The 11959-nt window shown below is 38.6% G+C and overlaps 2 protein-coding genes across 2 annotated transcripts in view; both read right to left on the reverse strand.

The window, feature by feature from the left end:
- LOC130161406 (AT-rich interactive domain-containing protein 3B-like) overlaps window positions 1-1885 on the reverse strand; it is a 54667-nt gene extending 52782 nt beyond the window's left edge. Inside the window, exon 1 of the mRNA XM_056364721.1 lies at window positions 920-1885. Coding sequence (XP_056220696.1) covers window positions 920-955 — 36 coding nt within the window. The 5' untranslated portion in view covers window positions 956-1885. The remainder of the gene's footprint in view (window positions 1-919) is intronic.
- Window positions 1886-2028: 143 nt separating this feature from the next.
- fam219b (family with sequence similarity 219 member B) lies at window positions 2029-10288 on the reverse strand. The gene is made up of 6 exons (XM_056364843.1): window positions 9977-10288; window positions 9282-9390; window positions 6802-6895; window positions 6590-6667; window positions 6027-6078; window positions 2029-4861 (listed from the first exon to the last, which is right to left on the reverse strand). Exons 1-6 carry the CDS (start codon window positions 10049-10051, stop codon window positions 4712-4714), a joined length of 558 nt encoding a protein of 185 aa, XP_056220818.1. The 5' UTR covers window positions 10052-10288; the 3' UTR covers window positions 2029-4711.
- Window positions 10289-11959: the final 1671 nt, after the last annotated feature.

Genomic DNA, 11959 nt, shown 5'->3' on the forward strand with positions numbered 1-11959 from the left:
TCATTGACAGTTTGTAACTAATGTTAACATGCTCATTACAAGGTAGACATACCAAAGCTATGCAAAATGGACTTACACAATTCAAAAGAACACGTTAACGGTTTTAATGAGTCCACACAGATTTAGAGCTAGACGTTAAAACAGACACTAACTTAAGTTATAAGAGCCAATCACAAAAAATTGCATCATGATACTAAAAGAGAGGAAAACTGTTGGTACTTCGCACTTAGTATTATTCTAAGTTATTGTAACAGGAGTACATTGACTAATAAAACGAAATGCTGTTACATGTTAAAACGCCTTTACCAAAGCACGGGGTGAATAACTGGCCTCAACTACTGTAAGTTATAAAATGGCCATCCATATTGCCAGTGTTGAAACCGGACAGGGAGATGAACTGCTTCTAAATAGCCTCCAGCATAAACTTCAGTGTTTGCAAAAATGAAAAGGCTGACCTCCAGACAACTTAATGAGGCAAACAATCACTCAAGTAAAAAAAAAAAGAAAGAAAAGAAGAAACAACAACTCAGCTAAAACTGCACAAAAATATACACCTTTTCCGCATTTGGCTAGCTGCCACATCCTCAAAATACGTGGATAACGTATGCGTAGCCTAATAGGTTTTGGGACAAGGTGCCGTAGAAACAAACAAGACTAGTCTTATTACTGTAAAGCACTTTGTGAATTTGTGTTACAATGTTGTTGTAAAATTGTAAAATATGTTTAAAAAGTAACCTACCATAAGGTCAAATTAGTTCTGAAAGCTTCGCCTTCTTTCTTCTTTAGAAAAATGTAACGTTAAGCTGGCTAACTCTCTTTCCGTAAATAAAAGGCGATCAAACTGCCTCTTTCGGAGGGTTTTCTAGCTCGTTACAGGTCAGAGAAATGTATAGAGACGCTAAGCAGGACCGCAACTCACCATTTGTGCCTTACTACTGCTTGAATTGTCCACCATCCCTCCTTCCTTGGCTTTATCCTCCTTCTTCCCTCTTTTCTGGCACTCGTTCAAACACTTGTAAACACACACACGCGCGCGCGCACGGGGGGAGAAATACTGTGCATGCACCGCAGATTTTTGCGACTGATCCGCGAGCAGAAAGGCGCTGTTTGCAGTCTTCTGGACGACCCTCCGAAAGGTGGCTGTGTTTCTCTCTGTCTTTCCCCACTGATTTTCGTGATTTTCTTCTTTAATAGAAAAAGGGACCGACAGGAAAATGGCCCGATCTCATATCTCGGAAAGCGCTGAGGTAACTCCCTTCAGTCGTTTTTTCCTCCCCTTCAATTGACACCCCCTGCATGGCGCACAACAGCCTTAGGCCCGCCCAGCTACAGCAACAAGTCTCACAGCCTTTTCAGTTTCATGACATTTTTATTCAGTTGGTTTGCCTGTAATTTATTAATTTCTTTATTCATACACATTCCTTCATTTGTATATGTACTATAATATTTAGTAAGTGTTACTATGAGGAGCCTTCCTCGCCACATAATCTCAATAAAAAGCTTAAAGCATAAGACTGTGTATAACTTTAATTGCAAACTAGTTACATAGCACCAAATAAATTTATCCGTGCTTTCTATTAACCTATATTAGCCTATACATTTATATTGGTGCTATCAGGGAAAATGTATATATTTTCAAAGCCAAATTACATGGTTGAAAATGTATCTTTTAACAATAGATACTGGGCTCTCACTAAGTATTCTTAACACTTACAGTAAAAAAAATCTTTCTCTGAATGCTGCATGACATGAAAAGGATAATGATGCAATGTTTACATTAAATACTACAAAACCCTCAGGGAAGGTGCCCAGCAGTGAAGCTTCTATAGGTATTGCATTGGGAATGCATCATGGCTTCGTGCTGCCCCCTTGAGGTATCAACAACTACCATGTTCAACTTCATGACCGGCTTCTTATCAACCTTGTATGTACAACTACTTTTCACTGACAGAAAAAGCTTCCTTCACACAAGACAGGCATCACGGAAAATGATTCTTAAGAACTATCAAAACAATAAAACACTAAAAGTATAGATAACTGAGTTTTATTTAGTAATGTAAACCAATACACAGTACAATCAAATAAAAAACATTAGTGTTTGCCATCATAAAATAACAATTTCAGTTATTGCATTTAGCACTCAGTAACTCTATATTGTCACAATGTTATAACAAGCAGATTGTCCCAATTGTTGCATAGTACAGGTGGGTCAAGTGTACTTGCTACTGACCACTGGTGTTAAGTGCAATATTTCTGTACATAAAAACATTGTGCAGATCCAGGGCCGGGGTTGATACACTTTAAATTCAGCTGTTACCCTTAGAGCATTTAGTTCACACTTGTATCAAGTGACTCCCACTTAGTCTAATAGTAGAATCAGCTTTTATTCCTACATCATCCAGATAGTGCCCATTGCTTATGTTAAAAATTTAACATTTTCAGCAACAAGCATTTTCATTGCAAGGGTTTTAACAAAATCCACTTTTGAATTTGTGAATTTATCCCAACTCTGTAGAGGACAAATCAAGGTGTCTACTTTTTCTAGTACAAAATGTCATACTCTCGCCAATCCTCAACCTCTTTATGGTGGTCAAGTGGTCTGCTACACCATTTATTTATATGACTAAGAGTTACACCTTGTAACAACCAACATCACAGCATGAGAAATAACAGTGTGGCCTACAGGTTAGGTACAACAGTGGCCACACATATATCCTGACGTAAAACCTCTATGCACTTAACTTTTTTCATTTGACAAATGTATGTGAAAGAAAGGCAAATTACTTTGTAGTTGCACACCCACACATACACAGAAAAATCTCCTGAGAAAGTGATTGCTGTCACTTGCTCTGATATTAAACATTTTTTGTTAATGCACGTTTCAAAATAAACACCAATCATTAATAGTAAAATATGACCCGGGCTTGTAACATGAGTGAACAGATGCTTTTTTTTTCTTTTTTTTTTTTAAAGTGAAAAAAAATATATTTGTTTTTTCATATATTAACAATTGCCATTTTCGGCACATCCCTGTGTCTATTGTGTAAGAAACAGACACACAGTAACACAAATAGAAAAGAGTATGAACTGATGTGTAAATATAGTGTGACATCTCAAAAGCCTAACAGCTAACATGGGTAGCTGACTACCTCAATTCTAATGCAAATCTGGTTTACTGTTTTTAACCTGTAACAACTATTTTAGTGTCCCCAACATGTATAAAAAATAAATAAATAAAATAATGTAACTCTGATCTGCTGTACACACACACTCTGATGTGTTAAAGATGACACAACCTTTTTAAGAGTTACATCAGATCCTGGATAAAGTTTTAATCTAAGAGGCTACATATCAATTTTGGCAAAAAAAAAAAAAAAGACAATAATAATAATAAAGTAACCTATTTTTAAATTCTCCCCATCTGTGTCAAATTGTTTTCTAAAGCATATACATATTTTTTAAAAAAGAGAGAATTTAAACATACACATATCTAACCACATAACCAAACATTTTAAGATGACAGGATGAATTATACAGGAATCTGTAATATATTTCGTTTTTATGCCAACAATCTTTTTGTAGCAGCGTGTTAAAAGGTGACATCGGTTTCTGGAAACTTATTTATACAACACAGAGACTGTGAAGTCCAATCTAAACAAATATCCGTGGTTCCATCAAAGTACTTCAGTAACTCATCTGTGGACAGCTTGTTCCGTGTATAGTTGTGTAACATCTGGTAAGAGTACGTGTTACTCTTATTAACAGTGATAAGATGATTTTTTGCATGAGTGAGTCCCTCTTTGTATGTAGCAGTTTTCTCAATGGCGACTTCTAAGATGTAATGAGTTCTTTGCATTCTCAGACACAAAGAAGAACATATGGAACCAGTGGAAAATAATCCTTGCCTTGGATTATCTTCTATACTTGTATTAAGGTTTTTGAGTTTGCAGCAGAGGCAGAAAAAATAATTATCATCACACATGAGCCACAAAGAATTGAAGTGGCAACACTGCACATCCTATTTAAGTCATTCTTCTACTTAAAACATAACTTTAGGTTGTTATTTTTGTTCAAATAATATTAATAATAATGTCATATTTTCCCCAAGTGGTGGCCCTTTCATTTTGGAATAAAACTCCAATGTAATTTCTGAGGACAGATACACTAAAGAAAAAACAAAGCCAGTTAATGGAACAGTAGTCAAGGAATGTAAATGGTCAAGTGAGGCGCCTTCATATAACAGTTGATTAATAAGATAAATAAAATTCAACTGGAACATCAAACACAATACATCATACTTGTATGCGTGTCGTGCTTAGAGGCCTGCAGACCTGTTCACCAGACAGTAACCAGCTCTCCACTGGGTCAACATGGACATATCCCAAATGATGAATTACTTTCCCACTCAATTTGAAGCAGTGGCATAGTTAGTACTTCCTGTAGTTCTATAAAAAGAAAAATAAAAAAATAGTCAAGCTTTGGGGTCACAGTGGATAAGGCTTGTTCTTACGTCCATCCACGTTGTCTTGTGGGGTGAGCGATGTCGGTGCATGCAGTCCTGCATGAACAGGAGTTTGGCTTCGGGGTTGGAAGTCTTCAGGCAGCGCAGCGGTGGAGCTGGGTTAAAAAGACGGCCTCAGGCACCAGTGACAAAAGTCAGCGACTAAAACTGGAGCCAAGCCTTTGTAAGGTTTGAGTCACGGCACCAGCATCACTGCATGGAGCAAGACGGGCCCTCGGAGCAGCAGCACACAGAGGAGCCCATGGCTTTGGGCGGAATCAGGTCCAGGTCCTCGTCATCAGGGATCTCATCCAGACGGTAGCCGTCCTGAAGCAGCTGCCTGCTTAAATCGGGATGGACCTGAAGAGCAATAAGGACCTCAGTAACACACACTCATCCATGAGTAATGTGGCTTAACCTTATGGACATCTCACTAAGGTTCATCTGTTTATAATGATCTTTTCATACTCATGATTAAGTATCTTTGTTGTTATGAACCAAACTTAGTTACAAAGTTGCTTAGGTAGCCATTGTCTGTCAATGGACATGAATTAACTGGCTTTTGGGATCAAGTTAGGTCGCCAGTACCACCAGTTAGTGTTAGAGATTAAAAATCATGTTCAAAGGTGTATGATATAATTTTAATTTACTTTTTCAAATCCAAAACCCCATTTCCATCATCTATGACTCTGTGCCTCTCCATGAACTATTAAAATATATTATGTTAGGGTACTTTATTTGTACCCATAGGTACAAATGTCTCTTAGGAAAATTCTACAGTTACTTAATAGCAATGTGAGAAAACAGGTAATACTGAATTTAAGCTCTGGCGGTGCAAACAACTCTGGCTACATATCTGAGGTCAGGACACAGCCAGAGGCTTGTGACTAAAAAAACAACAATGGTAAGGTAGAAAAATAAAACACATCCTTTGCTCTCACATTTATCCATGGACAGGTACTCAGTAAATACTACTACTACTACAAACGCATGAATGAATGAAAGCACAAACAAGATCTGGCACCAGTTTTAACTGTTTGATGTGCAAATGTACCAATGATAACTTCTTTCACCCAAGTTGTTTTCGATTATGTCCTTTGAGACAAACTGGTTCCTCTTAACCCCTTACCTATTTACTGTTCAGCAAACGTGCATGATTTGATGGCACTACGACTTCGAAAAACCTCTCAAACACTTTGCCAGTTTTTTCTTCGTCTACACAGTTTTTATTTTCTCCATGGGTACTAAATGTTTACATTGTGAAGGTTTTGCGAGACGAAGGGCAAGAGTTTACAATTCCAACTGTGTGTGCTGGCCTGACAATTCAAACCAAAGTGTTAGCGAAAGATCGCACAGAGGTCATAAAATAAAAGGACAAAATGGAAAAACAAAGTCCAGGCTGATAATAACACTTCTCTTTGAACATGTATGAATGGCCAAAAAAAACAAAGTGTTTTCACACCTACACAGCCATAGTCATACAGCCAGTTTCACTGTGTGACAATCTGAAGAATGTCTAACTCACCTCAGCTGAAGAGTATCCTGAGGAATACTGCTCAAAATCGATCTCTTCATCACTGTTAAAACAAGTAGGACAGGTTCTGTCATTCTGATGTCAACAATTTAAATATGTCAACTGGAAAACGTGTTTAGGGACAACAGAGCGAGGAAAATGTCAAAACTCCAACTGGACATAACAAAAGCCAAGATCACATGATGTTAAAAGGTACAATATAAAATGATGCGTTAAACTTAAACATTAAATGTGATTCTTTAATCTGTAATCACACTTAAAACTAGTCATATACTTTGCTTCTCATGACAATTTTTAGTTGGACAACTGAAAAGAAGAGATTTTATTCTGTTATGTAAGCAAATATGTTGCTTGTGCACTACAACGATTGAGCGCATTCAGGACATATCTTTTAGATGTGTATGCTTATGAGAATAACATAAAGGGAGACCAATAAGGAGAGAGTACTGTTTCTAATAACAAAACGACTGTCAGTAAGTGTTTCAGTGCTCAGTTTACTGCATATAGTAGGAATTCAACAACCCCTATCCCCTGTGTACTTGGTGTAACCTTACCTGTCTGAGTCCAGTGCAACCAAAGTGTCCTCAGCATGCTGACTCAAAGCAGCGTAGCCCTTGTTGTACTTCACTGTCCTACAAGAAGAAGCATTAAATGTTAAAAAAAAAATAATAAAATGTTCAAAACAAACATCTCTTCTCCTGCATTGTGCTGACATCACAAAAATCGGCTTCCTCTTTCCTCAACATCATCCTCCTCCTCTCCTCACCTCTTGGCTCCTTGTCTGGGCTGATGCATCACTGGAGGTCCTGGTGAGAGGGCTTTCTTCTTCAGTGCTTTTCTCGCCATCTCCCTGTGTTTCTCTGTGAATAACCAGAATAAGAAACAGTTTTTGTGCTGACAAGGACTGACTGTACAATGATCAAGGATAGGTGACATAAGAAGTTTATTGAGGACTTTAATCTGAGAATTGGCTGGGACAATCACTCCACTCAATTATCTGTTACAATGAACTGTTCAGAATCATACATAACCATAAAAAAAGACTCCCAAAATTCATGGGACCCAGTCATACTATATAATCAGTATTTAAGTGAAACCTTACCTAGGGCCTTTACTGATAAAGCCTCAAACAATCTCACTGAAAGGTGATCTAGGAATGAAAAATTACTCTCAGCGCAGTGTATGACTTGAGATTTATGATACAACATCCTCAACAAGAAGAACAAGTTCTCCTTTGTAAAGGTTTGACATCTCATTATGTTGTGATGCTAAACTAAATTTATGATGTTTTGTGGTTTCTCTTGGCAGTTACTAAGTGGATATCACACATTTCAAATATGAATGAGTGATTCAATCTCAGACAAAATTAGTTGAGAGTTTTAATTCAATAAATACCTTTCAAGAAGCTTGTTGGTATTTTAAAGACTTTAACATTGTATATTTCCATAACCACTGAAATGTGCGTGTTAACTGTTCTGTAATTTTCCATTTACAAGAGATTTTAAAAAGGTTAGAGCAGCTACAGCTGGGTGATGGGGTGACTTTCCTATCTTTAGGAAAATTATCTTTTCCTATAAAGTTGATAACATCCATTACTCCTCTGCCTAAATAAAAACAAATTATGCATCATTAGGCCTGGAACAAGTGTTGTGATGTGTGTGGATCACAGATTCAACCAAGAGTGTTGTCTGGAAAGTGGGGAACATAGATTAGGTGTAACAAATTATTATGCTGCAGAGATAACCATAACCTAACCAATTCTTTGCAAATTAACAAAATTGACTTATTGTATTAAAGTATATTTGTTCAAGTTGGGTTTAACTGGTATCTCCAAAGAAGAGATACAAAAAGTCAGTAATGTTTCAGGAATTCAGAGGATAAACTGAGTTCTACACATTATCTTTCTCATTTACTGAGTGTGAACATATTTTAAACAGAGACAAAGGAGTCTGTTAAATATGTCATGTGGCTGATGCAATACGTCTTTCAGGCGTCACATGACAGATCAACACTGCGGTGACTTCCCACACTCAGAACCCAACATCACCTCTTCTCTGTGTGGAAAGTTTTTGTAGATGCCATGTGATTACTGGAATCACAGTTGCTAGTCAGTCACTAGTGTAATGTAGACATCTTGACAGCTCCACATATCACAAAGGCCTCTTTCAGACCTGGCATTAACATGTGTCTCAGGTGACTACCAACTCTATATATATATAAATAAACACATATCATTTCCCTTTGGAAAGACCAAATGCTCTGTTGTTTTTGGTCGTTCCAACTATGACAGACGGGTCCATTGTTAATGTGTCTGTGTGTGCTGAGAGAGAGAGAGGGAGAAAGAGAGGAAGAGAGAGATAGAGAGAGTGGGGAAAGGGGGGGCTGAGTGATCGGGTTGGGCTGCTGTAAAAATGTTCAAACCAGTTTGTCATTAAACCAAACACTTGACCAGACCACTGTACTGAGTTTTACCACTAGGTGTCACACTTTACTCAGCAGATGCTCCTGAGTGGAACGTAATGAGACAGCGAGTGACTCCAGTCCACTTGGTGGCAATAATGCACCTCTAAAACGGTTTGCCAACTGCTGATACTGAAATTTGATCTACTTCATTTTGCTGGCCTTGGCTTAGCAGTAAATTGCACACAGCGACACAACTGGCTCCATAAATCCATTCATAAACAAACATCATTTTAATCTCATCGTCATATTGCTGGTGTAGGCTGCTTTGAAATTTGCCCTAACATATCATAATGACAAATGTTGCTTCAGCTGGTTGGCATAAAATCAAACCAGTTTAAGCTCATATCAACTAAACCAGCATAACAACTCTACTGAGAAAATCAATGCGTTGCACACAGCTCTACAATTAAATAAGATTTTAGCCATTTGAAATAGTAAAATAAATATGCAACGGTCAATTTTGATATTGTGGTGGGCCACTACAAATAAATCAATATGATATGATACAAGTAGGCAGTGAATGACATTATGAAAAGTTGACAACAATAATTGCTTTTTTGACACACAGCATGAGTGAAAATGAGGGCATCTGAGCCTATGAGTGTCATATGACTCACTATGCTGTCTGCATAATCAATACTCTTCAGCTTTCTTATTTTGTACTAAGAGAAACCGCAGCTGGACTCAAGAAAACAACAATTATTAAAGGACTTCTGACCTACAGACCAGCATAATAATGACCTGTTCACATCACCAGTTATGATGAGTCAAGAACACGCTTACGTAGTTTGAGGTGGATGGCTGGAGCTCTGGACATGATGTAAGGTCCTCTTTTCTCCACAGGCCTGATGCCTCCATCAGTAGTCTTAGGTCTTGTGCCACTACTGGGCCCCTTGTATTGCAGAAATGACAAAAAAAAATATGTAGCTGAGATTCGTGTATGATAAAAAAGTAAACAAGACATTGATATGATAATAACTAAATTACATCATGCGATATCTAAATGACAAGATGACACAGTTTATAGGGATATTTTTAATAATTCCAATGTTTTTTAATCATAATCTTCATGAAAAAATATTTGTTATATGCACGTCTTTTTGAACGTGACGTTTCATCTTACTGTTTTCAAGTCTTATGTCAAATTAAGTCTGTATCCAGTGACAAACACCAAACTTTCACCTACCACATACAATTTTGAAAATCAAAACCTCCTCCAAAATTTCCCATCAACCCCTTCGGTTTAGAGGAAGTGAAAATCAATTATATGTGTTTTCAAGCTTACTGAGCATGTCCCTCCACATTATTTACAGTCAAACTTGGCAATAATTAATAGCTTACCGTCTCGAAAATTATTTTCAGAGCATGTCTCATCTAAAGAACTGTCAAAATCACAAGCTAGGCTAGTTAGCGAGCCTCACAGTGTCTATTTACAAGCTAGCCTTAGCCGGGCTAGCTTTAACGTCGGCTGACATTACCGACAAAACTTGTGGCTCCGGCTGCGCTTCAAGCAGCGTGTCCTTCTCCGGTTCCTCTATGATGTCGTTCATCATCTTGGCGTTAGCTGTCACACTTCACACCACAACACAGCCATGATGACAAGTATCCCACCGGCAGGGGACTTTGTTGTTTTCCTCGGGAGCAGGGAGGCTTCTTCTTCTTCTTTAGGGTTCTCTTCTTCTGCTTCTTCTTCTTTAGGGTGCTCCGCGTTTGCTTCTTCTTCGTTGGTGTTTATTGGAGGTTGGCAAACCAGTTTAGAAGCGCATTACCGCCGCCGAGTGGACTGGACATGTTTGACTGTTTTTGGTTTACTGCACTGTGCATTTTCCAGGTGTATTTGGTGTAACCTCCTACATGTTGTAGGTTTATACGTTTACTATAGTATATACTATGTCCTCTTGTTTAATTCAGAGTGTTTGTCAGAATATCCACCAGCTCATTTCCCTTCACATCAACATGAGCAGGAACCCATATGAAGCGTATATATATAAACCCTTAGCTTCGACCCTTTACATTATAAGGAATATGTCATTGATAATATCTGTCCTAGACGGTAATCTGCCAGATTGTATGCTTGTGAATACTGAATAGCTATCAGATACAATGATGAGCTGTTTCCCCCTCTAACTATTGCATTGCCAAAAATATTGCCAATACCTCTGTGGTATACTTACACATGGTCTGTTTTGCTTTTTTTAATACATGACTCACTCACTGCGATATAAACTGTGGCACCTGCACACCCAGTATAAGGATCACTGAGTCTGAAAAGCACTAATCAAAATAGTTCTGGACTATGTACCATACTGGAAGTTGCTGTGACTTGTCCTTCCTCCTGCTATATACTGAGTGCAACCTTTGGCAAGGTCAATTACCATGGAGGAATGGAAAGGAATAGGAACCATTGGTCATTGCTGTAATTGGTATAACCTTGGGCTTTTTGCCTTTGTATCACCTATCCACCCAAAACATGTGAGATTTGTCTCATGTTCCCAGCAGTCTGTTAAATAACACTTTTGTGTATCACATTGTCCCTGTCCCACTGGAGATTAACCCAATCTGCCAGCAGTAACTTGATCTTCTGATTAAAGCCTTAAAGGCATTTCTCCCATTTCCACCTGCATCACTGATACTGGAGATACTTTGATCCATCCATCCATTTTCTTCCGCTTATCCTCTAGTAGGGTCGTAGGGGGCTGGAGCCTATCCCAGCATCTTTTCGGGCGAGAGGCGGGGTACACCCTGGACAGGTCACATAGAGACAGACAACCATTCACACTCACAGCCACACCTATGGTCAATTTAGATAATCCAATTAGCCTAGTCCCCATTTGTTTACTCCCCTGTGGGAGGAAGCTGGAGTACCCGGAGAGAACCCACACAGGCACGGGAAGAACATGCAAACTCCACACAGAAAGATCCCACGTCAGAGCCGGGACTCGAACCCGGAACTTTCTTGCTGTGAGGCGACAGCGCTAACCACTGCACCACCGTGCAGCCTGAAAGCTGTACTCTTCCTATATATTCTATATATAGGCTCTCTCTCTCTCTCTCTCTCTCTCTCTTTCTCTCTCTCTCTCTCTCTCTCTCTCTCTCTCTCTCTCTCTCTCTCTCTCTCTCTCTCTCTCTCTCTCTCTCTCTCTCTCTCTCTCTCTCTCTCTCTCTCTCTCTCTCTCTCTCTCTCTCTCTCTCTCTCTCTCTCTCTCTCTCTCTCTCTCTCTCTATATATATATATATATATCCACACAGGCATTATGTGGCATTTTACATACTGCAATGAATGATATAAGAAATACATGAAATCAAATTCGAATCTAATATCCTGTCATAAGCTCTGTCCTGGTCATTGCACCTGACTGCACCTGCTGTCACTAATGCATGCAACATGACAGAGCAGGACATGTCACACACCTTTGTGAGAGAGATTTCTCTTTATAATATTTGCCCTGCTTAGCTGCAAC

This window comes from Seriola aureovittata, chromosome 1, assembly GCF_021018895.1.
Source record: "Seriola aureovittata isolate HTS-2021-v1 ecotype China chromosome 1, ASM2101889v1, whole genome shotgun sequence".
NCBI classification, from domain to species: Eukaryota; Metazoa; Chordata; class Actinopteri; order Carangiformes; family Carangidae; genus Seriola; species Seriola aureovittata.